The sequence below is a fragment of the Chelmon rostratus genome, chromosome 22 (genome assembly GCF_017976325.1).
Source record: "Chelmon rostratus isolate fCheRos1 chromosome 22, fCheRos1.pri, whole genome shotgun sequence".
Taxonomy (NCBI): Eukaryota; Metazoa; Chordata; class Actinopteri; order Chaetodontiformes; family Chaetodontidae; genus Chelmon; species Chelmon rostratus.
Genome location: NC_055679.1, coordinates 9,799,402 through 9,817,801, shown reverse-complemented (window position 1 = coordinate 9,817,801; position 18,400 = coordinate 9,799,402). Strand labels below are relative to the sequence as shown.

Genomic DNA, 18,400 nt, shown 5'->3' with positions numbered 1-18,400 from the left:
AGGCATAACCAAGTGGTGCTCGTTTGTTTGCAGGATAAGCTGCAGGGAGGCTATTTTTAAAGAGTCCTGCAGGGACAAACATAAATTATTATATTGATCTGAATGGCTCTCTGTGTGTGCTTAAGTATGTTGTTCTGTGCCTTAGTGAAGTGTGTGATTGTGCCCTGAGGTTTTTGTGTGGCATTGTGCCCTGAGGCGTCTTACCATAGTGTGTGAGGATGCCCTGAGGAGTGACCACCTGATTGCAGACATGGCAGACAACAAGACAAAAATCCTGCAGTGCTGGAAACTGGCTGTAGACAAGCATCTCTGAAAAAGACACAAAGAGTAGAAGTCAAATTTCAGAAAAAAACCCCAACAGGGTTCCAATTGGCTCACTTTATCACATAATTAGCAGTTTCATCATAATTATGACTTTCTCTTTAGCAATACATTATTGGTCAGTACAACATTTGTTTGACATCTGAGCACATTTTTGATTCAAGCCTTCAACGTGTATGTATTAAACATTGTTCACTAACTTCAAGAACATTCACTTCCTATGAAAAGAGTCAAAGTAGCGCTGGCTGGTTCTTCCACTTATGCAGCTTTTTTAGGTCACATGCAACTTACTATTTTCATTATCTGTAAAATGTTTGAAACTAGTAAAAACTTGCCCATTACAATTTCTACAAAGATATCTAATTTACAACAATAGAAAACACACACAAAAACAAACAAAAGATCATCAGAATAGAAGCCAATTGAGTCTAATTCAATAAACTTATTGACAAATTGATTATTTTTATCAAATTCAAATTTTAGATGTTTATACAGAGACTGCAGAACACAAGAACAGAGTGGAAACATAAACACAAATAAAATATATTGCATATTTAAATTACATTAAAAGCATGTCAAACTCCCGCTGCCAGATGTAGAAGTGTGTTGCTCAACATTAACATTTAGCTTTGGAGCTGCTTCAGGCTCTAAGACTGCACACTTTTCATATAATACGAGTCGCCCGTTTGGCCAACTTTTCTTTTTTTAAAGATTTTTTTTTTGGCTTTGTTGGGTAGTGCAGCTGAAGAGAGTCAGGCAAGGGAAGCAGAGAGAGGGTATGACATGCAGCAAAGGGCCCCTGGTTGGAATTGAGCCCGGGCTGCTGCGGTAAGGACACAGCTTTCGTGGTGTGCCTCCACCAGGTGAACATCGGGGGCGCCACCCACCTGTTGTCGCGATCTATACTAACATGGAACATCATAACAAACAACTCAGCACAGACACATGGAGGATAATGCCTGCTCTCACTACTAAACTTACAGGCATGAACACACACAAACTAGCATACAGCAACATTATGCCTGGAATTACAACACATACCCCACCCACTAAACAAAAACTGGAGATTAATAGAATATTGTGGAAAAACAAATATGTGCAATAGAAAATAGCTATTATCACTTTTGGCTAAGCCTTGAGAACCTAATCTTCCTGTACCCAAACAGGCTCTGCTGACAGAAATCGCAGCATATATTAGCATGGGGCTTAAGCCAGACTCGCTGTGGGGAGGTGGGGTGTGAGTGGATGTGTTTGTTTGTGAAAGCTCGCAAAGGAAAAACTGGAGAATGTGTGGGTGTCTGACAGTGCATGCGTGCGTGTCATCATGACCTTGCATTGCTGGCGAGTTTTGTGTCATGTGGGAAGTCAAAGAGACCGACAGTCCAGCTTAGCGTGCATCAGTGTGTGTGTGCGGGGAAAATGATCTGCTGAATCACTCGAGGTCAAAGCCATATTATACACGTATGTATACAACATGAGCTTGTGCTTGTGTACGTGATGTGAAAGGTCAGATGGCTTCATTATGCATACTTTAAGTGTGGGATGACACACGCACACTGAGGTTGTCATGATCACTGGTAGTGATATTTCTTTACTTCTGAATTACATTAATACTAATTGAAGGACGCTGTAAAATAAAAACTGAAGACTAATGAGACTGAATCAAATTAAGGGCTTGACAGTAATACCAAAGCAGCAAAATAAACTGATTTTAGCAGCTGAGGAAGAGGCTTTCATATCAGACCTACAGTTGGGTGCCAAGCAGCTGCACTGAAGCAGTTAGTGGTTAAGATGCTTTGCCCAAGTTCACCTTGTCAATACAGAGAAGGAGATTATTTCTGACTTATTTTCCATGGCCCATCATTTGTAAGCATGCTCCCGGATTTAAGCCATAATTCACTCTGTCCGCTTCCCGTGTTTGCTGAACAAAAACTGCTTTCCCTCACAAGCAAATAAACTGTAGTGTTTGGTTTTGACTTAACCGAAAGCAGCCTGATCCGAGCCATAACACAAACACAAAAGGAAAGGTGTGGCTGAATGCGAAAAGCAACTTTTAATTATCGTCCCTGTCGTCAACAGGTAGTGAAGTGGTGAGGATTAATAACTCTGTAATGTGAGCAGTGCAACACAGAGACTGGAGACACTGCTGCAGGTTAGCTCAACCTGCCAAGCCGTTTCTGGTCAAAAAGTAGATCAGCGTCACCACGGTTTGTGTTTTTCCTGCAATCGTTTTCAGGGGGAAATGACATTTTCTTGGCGATAAACTATCAGCAAAACCAAGCCAAGGCGAGAAAAAAAAAAAGAGAAAAAAATGATGGGAAAAATTTGCAGTTTGCAGTAACAGAATAGTGGGAGTGCTGAAAAAAAGAAGCAAGAATGCAATTTCCTCTGCATCTGCCAAGTCAAATGCAAACTAAGCGCGTAGCCTACTTCTGCAGCCTGAACTGTGTGTTTCTCAAGCCAACTGCCACAGGCTGCCAAATGACTGACAGGCCAGAAAATGAACTACAAAAACAGCAGGCACTGGTGAATAAGCATGTTTAGAGCTACTAAAACAATGTATCATTGGACCCTAATTACATTTAGAGTAAGTAAATCAACCTCCCATTGGTGGATTGGGGTTTGGAAGGCAACTTAAATGACCTTAGTGGTAAACAACAGGGTTTGAACGCAGTGGCTATCAACATGAGAAGAAAAAGAGAACAAGTTCCTCAGCCCAGCTCTAGAAAAGTGAGGTTTGGCTGACTAATACCAAAGAAATAATGCAACAGTAACATAGAAATAGTGAAATATCACTGAAGAAATTAACCAACTTAGGGGAAGTCTTGGGGATAGGAGCCACTTTGAAGTGACATGGGAGGGCACAGGCCACAGCTCTGACTGAGGTTGTTTTTTTGGATTAGCACACCAGATGATTATTGGTACTGCACCAAAATGTCTGACAGAGTCAACAACCTCACCAGCGGTTGGCTGGCAGCTAATGTTGCAGACTCAAGGCTACAAACTCAACTAGTCTCTCCATTTTCAGGAAAATGCCGCAAACACAAATCTAGGTTAAACTCGGAGAGTCAAGATGGTTCTAGACACTAATACAAATTAGTAGTCCCAATTCTTTCTTTCTTTCTTTCTTTCTTTCTTATTTTTTTTATAAAATAAGAGAGTTAGACATTCAGAATCACAATAAAAACAGCATGCCACAAGGAGAAACCGAACGACTGTGCTGTGTTATGATGAACAACTCATCATTTAAAACCTACTCCTCCTAAGTTATTACTGTATAAAGTTTCAAACTATCAGTTTTCAAGTTGGAGTCATGTGATCATCAGGTATAAAAGCCAGGATGAAAAATGAACTGCTGCCAGGGAAACTAGAGTTATAATCTTACATCTACGCTACATACATACATTAACATATAGTGCATTTAATTTTTCAAGATCATACCACTCCCATATCTATTCAGTCATTCATTCCCTTTATATCAAACTCTGCTTCAATTCTGACAATGTGCAAGGCTTTTAGGACTAAATCTTATGTTTATTTTCATCATCAAATAATCTTTGAAGATTATTTTCTTCATTAATCGATTAACTGTTTAGTCTATAAAATGTCAAATGTTTCCCACAGTCTGATGTGAGGTCTTCAACTAATGGTCCAAAACCCAAAGACATTCAGTTTCTTGTCACATAAGATGAAGAAAAACAGAAACTCTTCACAGTTTAGAGGCTTGAGATAGTGATTGTTGGCATTTTTGCTTGAAAAATGACTTTACCAGTTCGTCAAAACACTTGCCGATTATTCGCTCTTGAGGTTTTGGATGGACTTTTTGCTTCAACGTCTTTCTTACAGAGACAATCTTTCATAAGGCTATGTGTCATGCATCTTGAATCTACCTCATTTTACAGCATTTGCATGAAGCACAAGAACTGTATGCATCATCTTCTTTGACTGGATTCAAGAGTTGACAGGGTAATGTGACTAATATCAAGCCGAAATCATTTGAATGCCTTTTACCAAATGACTAATTTAGAGTTGTCTGCTAGATAAGACTTTTTTTTTTAAATCATCAGAGGTTTCAAACACCAAATGAGACAGCTCATGTCCTGCCATTACCTGCACAATATGGTATGTTCCCTTCTGATGACGCATACTGCAGTTTAGTGCATTTACACTCCAACACATTTGGCATGGAACAGCTCTCAAAGCATGCTTGTTGCAATGTTTTTATCATACTACTGACATACTGTACCTTGAGGTTAATAACATGATGTTCCTGATGATTCCCATCCCTACTAACTACACTGGTAAACATACAAATAGCAGCATTACAGCACTGCCTATTTCTAGTGAGATGATGACAGTGGCTGCCAGTCGAGCCCGACTAAGTTGCTGCTGGCTGTCATCATCTCCGCCGTGTGTATGCGTGCGAGCGTTAAGAGAAAGAGACACAGACACCAATCATGTCCTGCACCACACGCCAATTACTGCCAACCTGGCCTCACCATCTACAAATATGTGTGTGCACTGAAGTGTCAAGTGAGTAAACATGTAATTTATGAATCTATGATGAATCACACTACTTTCTTCTGGATAGAAATTAACAAATAAAGCATTTAAGACGTGTTTCCCTGTGTGTTTATGAGGCTTGCGGGTGTCTGTGTATGCATATCACTCTCAGCAGGCCTTAGTGTCAAGTTGCCAACAGATCAGCAATTCTGAGAGAAGAAGATGATATGTGTGTGTGTGTGTGTGTGTGTGTGTGTGTAGGGGTATCTGACCAGTGAGAGTCAGAAGAGAGTTTCCCCGGCTGCTCGTGTGCGTCAGTGTGGCCGTACGAGGGCTGCAGCACGCTCCAACTTTCAGGGATGACTCAAGTGTGTTAGCGTGCAGCGCGTGCGCCTGTGGGTATTTTTACACGGTGAGGTGTGGAGGAACTCCTCTGGCTCTGTACCCACTCACTGCTTGGGGCCACCCCACAACCCCCTCCATGCACACTTACGCATGATATATAACTTGGCACATAAATCCAAATGTAAGGACAGAAGCACTTCAAGTAGACTGCTGATGATAATGTGGGCCTGTCAAACTGCCAACAGCCCAACAGCCTTGCTAAAACTTATTAATACGCTGTTGAATATGTATTCCACTGAGCCGAAATCATGAAGGCACTTCAGGTTCACCTACAGGGGACACCTTCACCTGGCTTTGTGATGAAAGACCCAAAACACCCAGATCACAGGACGTATGCAACAGCTACTGATTAAAATGTAATGGTGTCCTCATTATCCGTAATTTTCATTCTGTTTCGTCTTTCTAATAATACAGGTAGAGCTGAAATTAGTAGTACATTAATAGATGAGTCAATCGCAGCTAGTCTGATAATCAATTAATCATGTTTTCAAGCAAAAATATTTTCTGGTTCTCAAATGTGAGGGTCTGATCCTTTTTTTAAATCATATATGACAGTAAACTGAATCTTTTCTACTTTGGGACAGTTGGCCACACAACAGGCCATCTGAATGCATTCCCAAGGGCATTTTTCCACAATTTTTTGATGTTTTATGGGGAACAGATTCATCGACTAATTGAGAAAATCCTCATTAGCTACAGCCCCCGATGCAGAATACTTGCTGTATCACAGATTTGTAATACAGACACACAGCAGGTCATGTTTTTTTCCCCCCCTTCAAAGCTCATATCTCAACTAAAGCACGTAACAGGTATTTTAAAAGTATGTCTGTAACATCAGTGACACCCAGTGTGGGTGATTTCTGTGAGAACAGGTGAAAAACAGAACTATCCTGGCATCCTTAATGCTGCACAGCATGTACAACAAAACCATAACAAACCATCGTCGTGTTCGTGACAGCGCAGTCGAACTTCCTTACCTTCTCCGCCGAGCTTCACGGCTTCACCGAGGCAGTAAAGCTCCTTCTCTTTGCTATCCAAAGACGAGTCTGCGTCTGAGGAGACACAACAAAGCCACTCACTAACGCGTTCACAACAAACTTTGGGGCCACGCGTGGAGCCATGCTGGTCCGAGGCTGGCTACGGGGCTAGCATTAGCTTGCTAGCGCCTGCGCTGGCTTCCCTAAAGCAAGTGAAGCTGTCAAAGCTAACAAACTTACAGCTGGACAGTTGCGGATACGATTACTGCACGCGCCAGCGGCACAAACTCTGCCCTGTAACGGCTAGCTTTGCTCGCGCGCCCGTGCACGGCTGCTCAAACAACCCATTAATATTGCATTTCGTAGTAATATTTCTGACAGTTACTTTGCTGCGCTTTGACAGACGCTGCATGGTGGAGGTGCCTACTCAACTCAATCACAGACAGTTGGACCACGCACTTCCCGACAGTTTGTCCGCAAAAACAACAACGCTACCGACGTGCGAACTTACTGTCAACAAAACGTAATTTAGCCGCACTGACGAAGGAAGACCAAGGCTCGCGAAGGAAGGTATCCAGACTTGGTATTTGGCGATCCAGTGTCGCCATTGCTCTTCCTTCTTGTTGCTTTGCTGAGAGCCGTTTTTTCCTCTCTCTCCTTCGCACGCAGCAGTCTAAAAACGAAAGAACGAGATATGCTGACGTCGTCGTCGGCGAGCTTCGGCCGGGCTCGGCATCCGCCGGAGGGTTGAGAGGTTGAGCGACAGACAGGGAGCTATTCCCGAGTTCAAAAGTTCAGTGTGCGGGTACAGCCGAAAGCATATTGACATCATACAGCTTTGTCAATGTAGGGTGGTTAGATTAGGTTGCATTAGAAAATACTTAAAATGAATTAAAGGCTTTAACAGTGTCAGTAATGAATGGACATTGGTAGGCCTTTTAACTACAAAGAACAGATTAGACAATTAATATTTGCCAGCCATTAAAATTCTATCAAAAATAGAGGAAATTATTGAGGATAATAATACAGTGTGGGGATTTCAATGCAACAATTCTTAATCAAATTGATCATACATGACACAGTATCTCAGACAGACCTACTTAATATACAAGCGTCTAAACTGTACATGCTGTCTATACTGAAAAAATAGTGGCAATTGGGCATTTTGTAAATATCAAAAGAAGCGTATAATATAAGACTTGGCAGGGATGAACATGGCTGTGTTCCTCTATGATCTAGGTTGAGAACAGAAATGTTAGGCCTGTGTTTGAACCTGAAAATGTACCAAATGCTAGATTCAAATCTTCTCCCTGCTTCATTAAAAGAGGAAGCTTGCAAAGTAATGGCTATAATGGATTTTGGAAAGAGGAGGTCAGACTTATGAATAACACTAAAAAAACTTTTTCTACCTGACATTATGGTGTTAGTAGCTCAGATTTTATTGCAAGGTTACAGCTGCAGCATTACTATGACTTATTTGATTATGTGCATATTTTGATTCTTTGGCTCTCACTGGGGCCCTAAAAAGGTCTGAATGTTTAAGCACTGACACCTACATATCATGACCAGTAGTTCCCAAAGTGGGGATCGCGGACAACCAAGGGTCTTCCAGAGAGGCACAAGGGTTCACCTGCAAAATCCACGTTTTGATTTTAAGTGTAGCTTGTATCAGAATCAGTTATGTAATTCCTAAACATTCATATGAATAGTTTTAATAACAACATAAATCTTTAATTTGGGTGAGGTGGAGAACGAATGAAAAGCAGGGATTTGAAGTTTCATCTGCATCAGGCACTATAGGAGTTTTATAGAGGACATTACTGATTAAATATGACTCAAAACTTTGTCCCAGGATGTTTAGAGTCTCTAAGTGGCTCAGTAGGTCAAGCTCACAGCATTACATTGACCTCTTGTGGCTGAAAACAGAACCTGCATTTCCAGTGGAAAGTCAGGTTAGTCTCGTTTTCATGCAACTTTAATGTCAAGGAGATCATAATATATGATGAGAGGTTAGGTTGGATTAAGTACTCTCTCATACACACAACACACGCACAAACAGCTAACCTACTTTGTAGGTAAAACAGAGTCAAACAATCCAGTGGCTGCACACCTGTGATCACATGACGCAGCGTGAAGTGGTCTGAATCAGAGTGAGAAAACCAGAGAAGGGTGGATGTCAAAGGAAATAGCAGCCTTAAATGAGGGTAAGAGATTGACTTTGATTAGTTTACATAAATATGTCCTACAAACCTTTCAAACGATAATCTGTGGTTGAATGCAATGCTTCCCGTCATTCTCTCTTTCACACCAGCACACATTCTTTCTCTGTTCCTGACGCTCATTCTCGCTCACACGCAAACATACAAAAGCAGGACTCGACCACAATGTCGTGTTTGTTTCCCAACACAGTGATCACTGAGGTCACAGGGCAAATCAGGAAGTCACAGGGCAGACCCGGAAACACAAAGTACCATTTTTCTGTTTTCATCACAACAGTTTTGGGCCACTGATGCTGCAGCGTCTTTCAATGCTTTCACACTTTTATTTAACCTTCTTGACAGTGCACTCGTAGGCACACAGAAATACAACCACACGGATTAATGAAGAGATTAATGAAAAAAAATTATTCATTTTATTGAAAAAAACAAAAAATAAAGGCACATTGGAATTGTGTCTCTCGAATATGACAGTTTGGCAGGTTAAATGCATAGGAATCAATGACAAAGCTATAGCTACTTGGATGATGGTTACAGGAGTGCAGAGGTATATCCAGTACACCAAACACATTTGTTGTTTCACGCTGTTTCAATTTACATCATTCCACTTACATTTGTCCTATATCAAAAGGCAAAAGACAAAAAAAAGGAGAAATTCCTTCAAATAATCATTGACACATGCTGAAAATGAGAAGGAAGACAAGAAAAGTAACACGGTTTATAAAACACAACACCTGCTCACTGTTTTGGTGTCTTATAAAAGGATTTAAAAAAAAACTAAACAATCAAAAAAACAAGAGGGGTCAGACACCAATAAACGATTTATCATCACATGGAGATATAGAATAAGTTGGAACAGAAAGGAAAAATAGTGCTTTGGCAGATTTGTTTAACAGTGATGCAAAAAAAAAGTGATGAATGAACATTAAAATTAAGTAAAGAGGAACTCACTATTACATTCATAATGATAACAACAAACAGTTTTTTATAAAGGCACAATCAAGGAAGGATTTCAGCTGGTACCTAAGCAGAGACTAAATAAATCAAAGCCTTCAGAAAGACTATAAACTTTGGCTGCGCTCACACACCGAGATTTTCCTGCACAGACAGCCAACTCTCAATCAAGTATTCCTCACGGATTCACACTCTCGCAGTGCTTTTAAGGACAGCGTGTTAGGCACCATCTTATGAGTGCACTGTGCATTTCGCGATCACGCACTGAATGTACAAACTACCTCCCTGATATTTGGGTGAGAGGCCATTTTAGTGTCTTCAGAAAGAGTCAAAAAACAGGCATATGCAGGTAATGCAGGATCAAGAATTTCATATGGGTTCACCTCACCAGGCACTTCACAAAAACAGGACATCTCCACACCAGTTTTGCTGATTTGTATTGATGTTGCAATACCTGCTAGCCACCAGTAGAGGGCTTGTGGGGTAACAAGAACGAGAGAATGAATGAATGTTTGAGTGAGTCACTTTTTGAGACAGGGAGGGTGCTTTTGAATGTAAAAATATACAAAATATGCATGGCTTCATTTCAAGACCAACATCAAATTCATTCAAAATGTTATACATGAATAAATTATAATGAATGTAAGTCTGAAATTTGGCAACTCGGAGTATTTTGCTTCCAAGTGCACCGCTGACATCTGTCTCACCCTCTCCGTTACCCTGACAACCTCTATCACATTATCCCTATTGCTGCACATGTTGTAAAATTAAACCTTGTGGTTATTTTATGTCATAGACAAAGAGAGGAGTTCAAAGTACCTTACATTCATCAGTATATAATTAAGCATAATAAATTCAGCCAGTATCCTAAAATTGGATCAGACACATATGCCTGAATGCTGCAATAAAGCTCAGGTTTAAAAGGCCTGTTTGGTCATTGAGCATGTATCTGCTTACTAAGGCATAAGAGAAGGCACGTTTAGAAGGATTTGACACACTGCTTGCATTGGTGTTGCTATAGTATATGAAACATGTAAAAAATGCAAAAATAACAAAGGCTAATCTACACGTAAAACTTTCTCCTTTTGCCGCTGCAGAGGAAATCTTTTGGATTTTGGTGTTCTCAGGTCAAGAGTGCCAAGAAATTAAGTCATTTTGGGTTACAAAATTCCAATTCAGCTGTGTGTGCAACCTAGACAGCTCCTACTGCATGTCTAAGGGCCTAAATGCAATATTCACCCAAATCCATCAGGTTTTAAAATGACCACCAGTCATTTTTATCTTCATCATCTTCACAGAGGTTTATTTTTTGTCATGACGTCGTCATTGCATGGGGTGTACGTGCTGTGTCTGTCCTATATGTGGTGCGTACATGTGGATTTCTGTATCTGTCAGTACGTGCGTGTGACTGTGTGTTCGTGTCGCTTTGTAGCGTGCTGAACGTTAGATGGGCGCGGGGACCTGCTGCCTTCCAGGTCCGGGCTGAGAGGAGAACTTCTGGGAGTGCCAGCGCGTCTCCTTGTACACAAACCAGGCGTTTCCCGCCCACACAAACATGTTGAGGTAGCCAAACACCTGGAGGAATGCACAGAGAGGAAAACAGGTCATAATAACGCTCAAAAACACTTATAATAAAGGAGGACTGTCTTATTAAGGGACACTTTGAGGACTTGAGCTGTGGTCTGTGTGAACTGTGTTCATTCCAACAAATTTGCTTTGGACTTGTGACACAGAAAACATTGAGCAGAGCACATTGTCTGAGGAAAATAAAGAGTCTCATGACTGCGAGTCAGGCTGCTTAACGTTTATGCTGAAGTCTTCTAGACAAGAACAGAAGAATTCAAACAGCCTCTCCACAGGCAAATGATTTGGATTTACAGGCCAGAGTAAAACCCAGATGGCAAGTAAAATTTCTTCTAACCACAGAGATGTTGAGGGTCCGCATGTTGGCGAACTCTGTGACCTCGCAGGTGATGTTCCTCCCCTTGCAGAGTGCCAGCGTGGCGCCGATGCCTTCGGTGTCTGTGGCGTCCTTCACATTCTGCAGGCCCTTCGCCCAGGCGGACGAACACACCAGCCACAGGAAGACCAGGATCGCTGTGACCACAAAGTCCTGGAGGCATGGGCGAGAAACACACCAGCTCTACAAGACTCTTGTGAAATGCCCTCATTTCCACAGTTTGATTTCAATTTGTCTGCTGGAGGTCGACTGGAAAGCTGACCAGCGAGATCAATACTCACAAAAATGGGTCCAAAGTCAGAGTCCTTGTAGACGTGCATGTAGCCTAAATACACCAGCAGAGCCGCCATGCTGTACAGGAAGCAGACGATGCCGATGCCCACGAAGAACTCCGCCGAGGAGGCCGAGTCTCCCACCATGTGTGTCGTTGTGACAGAGTGGTTACAAATAGTGGTGTTTCCCTCAACAAGGGGGACCTGGCTTAACCTGGCCACGAAACAAGATGCACGGTTAAAATCGTCATCATTACTGCTGCGTTTGGATGCTTCTGGTTATCTTAAAAATGATTACGTAACTGGTGTTAAGTGACATTTCAATCCTGTTCCTGACATCAGAATATCACCAAAACTCTGCTGAGATTCCCACCTAAATGGGTAGTGAAAGTTGGCGTTGAGAGTTTCATTGCTGCCGTCGCCGCAGAGGAGAGATACGACGTTCCTCCCCGAGAATCCGCCACAGCTTCCAAACGCAAATATGGCCGTGAGCTGAGTGGACAAGAGAGAGCGACAGATTAGGGGACTGATGTGCAGCTTTGCAGAAATAAGATCAGAAACCGAGACAATTAAGATGCTGGAGATTTGTTTTAAGAGCAGGGGATGATTTTCACTGCAAATGCAGACAATGCAGCTTGAAAGCGCAGTGTAATGTCACCAGAACTTCACACCCCGAAGAAAGCTGGCAGCCTTAAACATAACGTCAGCAGGAAAGAGCCAGAGGGACCAACAGATGGCCTGCGTTTTAGTCTTACAAACAGCTGAAAATAAAACTCCACTACTCAACAATTTTCACAAGATCAGTTTTCATCCTTTGAGTCTCTATTTGTCCCATCTTCTGTGTTCTTGTTCTGCAGCTGCAGTCGTCACCATACGACACCTTATGGACCAAACAGCAAGAAACGCTGTCTAACATGTATGATTTGATTGTGTCTTGTAAAATACGGCTTACATGCCTGCTAATGCTGCAATTCAGCCCTTGCATTCTTTCTTGCAGAGGCAGAAAGCATCTGACTCAGCGTGTAGGCCATGTGACGCTAATACGCTCCTTAAAACCAACACATACTAAATTCTTTTAGTCAGGGCGGCTGCTGCTAAGCTCAACCTTCAAACTGCAGTGGGCGAAACGATAATCATATAACTTGCGGGTACCGAGCTCATTCAGACTCTGGCTGATATCAGTTTACTCATACCTCATGGGTAATGATGATCTGGTGGGGAAATGTGCACTGTAAATCACAACCTACCGCGGAGGAAGACTTTCGTTCTTCTCCACATGCGTCCGCACATCATCATACGGCCTGCCTGAACCCACAGCAGACGGCTGTGCTGCAGTACAGTGCTACTTCAAAGACTAACGACGAGCCACAGGGCGACCCGTGGGGCTTCACAGGGCAGGCATTTTGATCATTTTATGTCGTGTGAGCTAGGAAGAAGCAGACAGGCCTTTAGCTCGGCTACCGTATGCCTTGCGGTAAATAAATACTGCTGACAAATTGAAGAAGGTTGAGAATCATACTTTGTCATCCCTATTTCCCAAGAAATGTCTTAAATCTACATTTGCTTTTGCTTTTGGCCAGCTGGGGGCGCCACAAAAAGCCGTAAACAGCACTGACTGATGTGGTGAACACGCCGTCATCATACCATCTATATTGCTTATCTACAGTATTTAATTCTCCCATATTAGTCTGATTAAAAAATGAGTACTAATTTATTAGTGTTATTAAAAAACATACAGGACATAACATTATGTGAAATTTAACCAAAAACAGCCTTTTGTTTCATTTCTTTAAGGGTAATTGTAACTGATTATTATAATAATGTGTAAAATCTTAAGCATTAAATGCAGACCTAATATTGACTCTACTTTTTAGCTCTGTTTTGGTCATCACCAGCTCCTGAGGGACACATCTGGCCCTTTAGGCTAAGATCCTCGCCCCCTTTGCACTGCAGCTCCACAGGTTGAAATGTAGCCCAGAACATGTCAGAAAGGATTACGCAGATGCACTTTTGAGGTGTTTCTGTTGTAGTAGACAGCATGCAGCAGACAGGAAGTGGATAACATCATATGACCTTTGATTAACACATCGCAACCTGCACCGCAGGACACTCCAAACAAAACATTTACAAAGAACCGACTCCGACTGACCTCTTCAATTCTGCTTCATCGGCACCTCGAAAAAAGACGACCCACCTCGACTTTTAGCCTTCAGCGTCTCGCCACAAGACCCACACACACTTGCCCTACTGTACGTATGCACACACGCCTCCAGATGTTTCTCCAGATGTCACTGGCTGCCACTTCCTGTTTTTCTGGCTACACGCCACGACGAGCTACTTCTCTCACATTCTTGTTTCACCGACTCTGCCACTCTCCCACTGCGAGGTCACAGAGCCTCAGCATGACCGGCCGTGAAAGCCAGCGTGGTCCAGACACACACACATCTTAATTCTTTTGTTTACGCTCACATTTTTAAACAGAGCATAAATACTAGACTGCACAAGCACTACCCGAGAGTTTGTCATGTTTCCAGTATCACCGCTTAGTCCCAATTAAGGCTACAGATGGCACCTTCTCCAAACATGGCGACCTCCAGACTGCGGACGAACAGAACTGTCTTGCCTGTCTTTCCAGGCATCTGTAAACCACATGGTACCAATTTACGGACACTGCTGAGACAGCCCAACCACGCTATGAGACAGGATACGCAATTTGCATGCAGAAACCACTCACATGTGATAAAAGCTTCAGGTTCCCACATGTGGTGCAAACAGAGAAAAGAGAAACGTTGCTTCTAGAATATCCCCATCAGTCTGAAATATCTTCTAATCAGCAGTGTTCCCTTCAGTTCTTACTGAGAGGTCACTGAGTCCGGGTCAGTCTGACCAAAAAAAAAACCCCAAAGCCACTGGAGCGTGTGCCCGTCTGGTCACTGGGGTTCCTTCAAGAGCCCGAGCAACCGACCCCTCTCTGGCGGCGAGACCTGACATCGCCACGAGTCCAGAAAGAGAGATACAGCGAGCATTCGTTACTCCAAACCATCCTTCCTGTTTACTACTGTGCGGGAGATAATATCTAGGGAGGTATGAGTGTTTAGGCCCAACCACTGAAGTGCCGAGTAAAACACTTTTTTCACTCAGAGGTTCACAGGGCGAATGGACGTTGGATAAAAATGTTGGATTTTAGACAACCCTCTGGACGCCGCCCAGCTTCATCGACAGCGGCGCAATGAGCCGTCTTTTCGACCTCCACACTGATGCCATCCCGTTGCTGCTTGCACTCAGTGGCTCCGTTTAATACATGTCCAGAATCCCTCCGCTGCTGCTTGCAGGAGGGAAGACATGCAGTATTCTACATGCATGGTTTTAACAGTCACATCATGTATTAGTGGAAAGTGTGCTGAGAAGGCATGCACCAGCTTTGATCATGATGACCGTAATAAAATGGTCCTGATGACCTGCTGATTATTTTCCAGGTTCCCTGATTATTCGTTTGGCCTGTCGAGCATCAGAATAATGATGATAAAAAAACATCCATTACATATACCTTGAGTTGTCGGACCAACTGTCTAAAGCCCAAAGATCTTCAGTTTACGACCACATGAGACAAAGAAAACCAGCAAATCCTCACAACCTCAGGACCGGAAAAGAAGGACTTTGGGGCATTTTTGTTTGAAAAATTACAATGTGAACAATTATTCGATTATCAAAAAAAAAAAAAGAAAAAGAAAAAGAAAAAAATGTTCTCATGCAAACCAGTAAATTATGTATTACCACTTTTTCTATGAGTAGTGGCGTTGCATCTCAAACAAGGTGCAACCTGAAAGCAGCTAATGCACTATTAAGCTACTGTATAAACTTGGCGATCATGAAATAGAAAATGTTATATTAATGATGCTTCAAATACTCAAAACTTGGCATTCGAGTATCTAATAATTCATTTTCTCGGAATAGCTGCAGTGACTTCCTGTTTAGTGTTTGTTAACCTGCTGCTTGCCATCCAGCCTAACTTTCCTGATGTTTCCTGAAGCTGCTTAATGATGTAGTAAATAGCCCTCTCCACACACTACTGGGTGGGCTGGGACCCCTGTATTACTACATCACACATTCCCAACATAAAATGAGCGAGTATGTACATAATTTATCATCCGGATCCTTCTGAATAGCAAAATATGTCAAGTTAAATAAGGGTTGCATAAGGCCAACACAGTAACACACACACTCGTCCTGAGTCAGATGACTGCTGCTCTATACCTCTGTGTTAGAGTGTGTGTGTGTGCTTTAAGGGACAAAGTGTTGCTGAGCTGCATTACCCCCACACTGACCCAGTTATGTAGAGCAGAACTGATTACTGGACTTTCCCTGAGAAACTGTGGCGCGCTCTCATGGCACGCACACCGCCTCTGCACGGTTGTTCCGAAGGTAAATTATTGGTGGCAGACGCATTAATCTGTAACTGTGTCGTCTGAAGGGCAGGAGCCCGGGCAGCCCAGCAGAGGGATCCAAATGAAGTGGACTGCAGTTTTCTTCGCCGAACACACCTTCAGTCTTAAAGATCAGCATTTAGAGTACAATTAAATTAACTACAGCAAAAATATGCTTAAGAGAAGCCTAAATTATTGCACTAATGGGCATATTATGAGGCATTAATTTGGTTATTCGTGTGTGATGAGAAATAAAGTACATTTTCAGCTTCATTAACTAAATGGCATGCGTGCACGCATTTTGTTAATTCTTGAACGTGCAAAACTTCAAAGCTGCAGATGAAAAAGATGGAGAAAGTTGATGTAAGCGTTCTATGAAAGTGTGGAAAAAAAGTTGTGGTCATGTTTGTGCAGTATAAACATTTTTTTTTCACCCACATCTGCAATTTCCCCCTGATTTCTCTCAGGGGTGAAAATAGCCGGGAAAAAAGGGGAAAATCCGAGGAGCAAGAAAAGCACTGAACCTCCCTGTCCTCCGGGTATGACACACACTCTCACTCACACACACACATTCACACACACATGCATCCAACTTACCCACTCCACCAGTTTGACGAAGCCGAGAGGCTCCTTCAGCGGCGACAAGTTCAGCCGAAATCCGGTCATCATGACTGCGCCTCTGACCCAGAATCTTTATCCAGCTGCTCCTAAACTCTGGATGTTGGTCCAACAGGGAGGAAAAAGGGGGAGTTGTTTGACAGAATGACGTGGTTTTACTGCCGACGCTGCAAAAAATGGCCAACCCAAGTTATTCAAAGCGAGTTTCACGAGCCAACTTTGCGCTAAGTCGACCAAATCTAATTTCTCCCACAGAGGTGAGGGCGTTCAATTCACTGAGAAAATACAGTTTTACGCGTTTCAGGAGCTTTTAGCAACAAACGTGAACGGAAAAGCTGTAAGTTAAGAGGGATATTTTTTGCAGTGTAGCTTGAAAAACGAGTTCCTAACGCTCCGCTTGGGGATGCGCAAAATACGCAGTCGGTTAAGGAGCGTAAAGCGTGCCAAATTACGCGTCGCGTTTGGCGACAAAGCGTCATGTGTGTTTGGTTACAGGAAATGGTGCTGATTGAAGAAGCGCGTCCACGCTGTTGCAGGAAAGTTTCCTCTTGTCTCCGCTGCAGCTGGGAAAAAACTCTCCATCTATCACAGGATCGTATGAACAAAATGCAGCAACAATATAAGCGAGGAATTACCACAGAAAGTCCGCGCACAGTCACACCAGGAGACCCCCGCAGAAAAAAGCCGCAGCTCAAGTACCAGAAAGCATCAGAAGCGCTTCCTGAGTTTTCATTGGATCCATCCGCCGGAGGACGCAGGCTGCCTCCTCCTTGCTGAGTGCGCAGTTGCTGCGTAAAACGCCTCTTTTGGTGCTGACTGGGATCATATGACTCTCAGGGCAGAGCGCAGATTCTCAAAATTCTTTCAACAAAGAAAAAAAAACCCCGAAAAGATTATCTCAGAGATCAGCTGCAAGTGACCCGAGTTAAAATTAATGAAAGGGTCATTACACCAGACACGAGTTTATCTGAACAGCTGGTGCTCTCTGCTGGACAAGCTATGATTCAGACACCTTCTAAATATCTTTGGCATTTCTGTTCCGACACATCTTCCACTCACTGACTGGAATATATACAGATACACCTGCGGAAAGACAATAAATATCAGCCCAGCTCTAGTGAGGAGAGCTGTTCATCCTCACACAAACTCTTGTACATTGTGTTCTGTGGCTCTGGAGGAGTTTCTCAAAGTCTGAAAAAAATAACCCTGATGACGTCATCTGGGTTGGAGAAATGTTAGCAGAAACCTTTCATTCGTTTGAAAGATGCTTATCAGGCAAGGAGGGGGTAATATCATCGGGGTAGCAACTTTATGGAAGTGCAACACTAGATTTAAAAAAGCGTCCGTTCACGGCTTCCTCCCTTACATGTCACGGTCTGCTAACCTAAAGTGTTCTGGTGAGACAGAGCTGAGATTTATAATTTGTTTTGATACTTTCAAGTCGGTTTATAACAGGTCAGCTGAACAGGCAAACATGTGATTTCAGCAAATATGAAAAATAAAGTTTCCAATACTAAATTAATAATAAGCTAATATTTACTGAAGTTTTAATGGAGCAGCTCTTTCAAGCATATTCTTTTTTTTGTCTTATAGTTTATGAAATTATGTAACTCCTGGAAAACTTCTTGGGAACTTATTAGGAAATGACAGACCCATAAAACATTTTTTCAAGTAAAACACTGGTAAAACATGACATTTCTGCAGTTTTTCTCTATTTTCAAAAAAAGTTCGACATCCAGAAAGATGTTTA

General features: G+C 42.5%; 2 protein-coding genes across 3 annotated transcripts in view; both read right to left on the bottom strand.

The window, feature by feature from the left end:
- Positions 1 to 6,848, bottom strand: part of atxn7l1 (ataxin 7-like 1) — a 29,201-nt gene extending 22,353 nt beyond the window's left edge. Inside the window, exons 1-3 of one of the 2 annotated variants that reach the window (XM_041964292.1) lie at positions 6,718 to 6,848; positions 6,207 to 6,281; positions 205 to 309 (exon numbers count right to left, since the gene is read on the bottom strand). In XM_041964292.1, coding sequence (XP_041820226.1) covers positions 205 to 309; positions 6,207 to 6,281; positions 6,718 to 6,814 — 277 coding nt within the window. In that variant the 5' untranslated portion in view covers positions 6,815 to 6,848. Of the gene's footprint in view, positions 1 to 204; positions 310 to 6,206; positions 6,282 to 6,717 lie in introns of those variants that run through there. The other variant, XM_041964291.1, reaches the window with a different exon arrangement.
- A 1,960-nt stretch (positions 6,849 to 8,808) lies between these two features.
- Positions 8,809 to 16,958, bottom strand: sypl1 (synaptophysin-like 1). The gene is made up of 5 exons (XM_041963932.1): positions 16,630 to 16,958; positions 11,982 to 12,100; positions 11,618 to 11,822; positions 11,298 to 11,489; positions 8,809 to 10,951 (listed from the first exon to the last, which is right to left on the bottom strand). Exons 1-5 carry the CDS (start codon positions 16,699 to 16,701, stop codon positions 10,820 to 10,822), a joined length of 720 nt encoding a protein of 239 aa, XP_041819866.1. The 5' UTR covers positions 16,702 to 16,958; the 3' UTR covers positions 8,809 to 10,819.
- Positions 16,959 to 18,400: the final 1,442 nt, after the last annotated feature.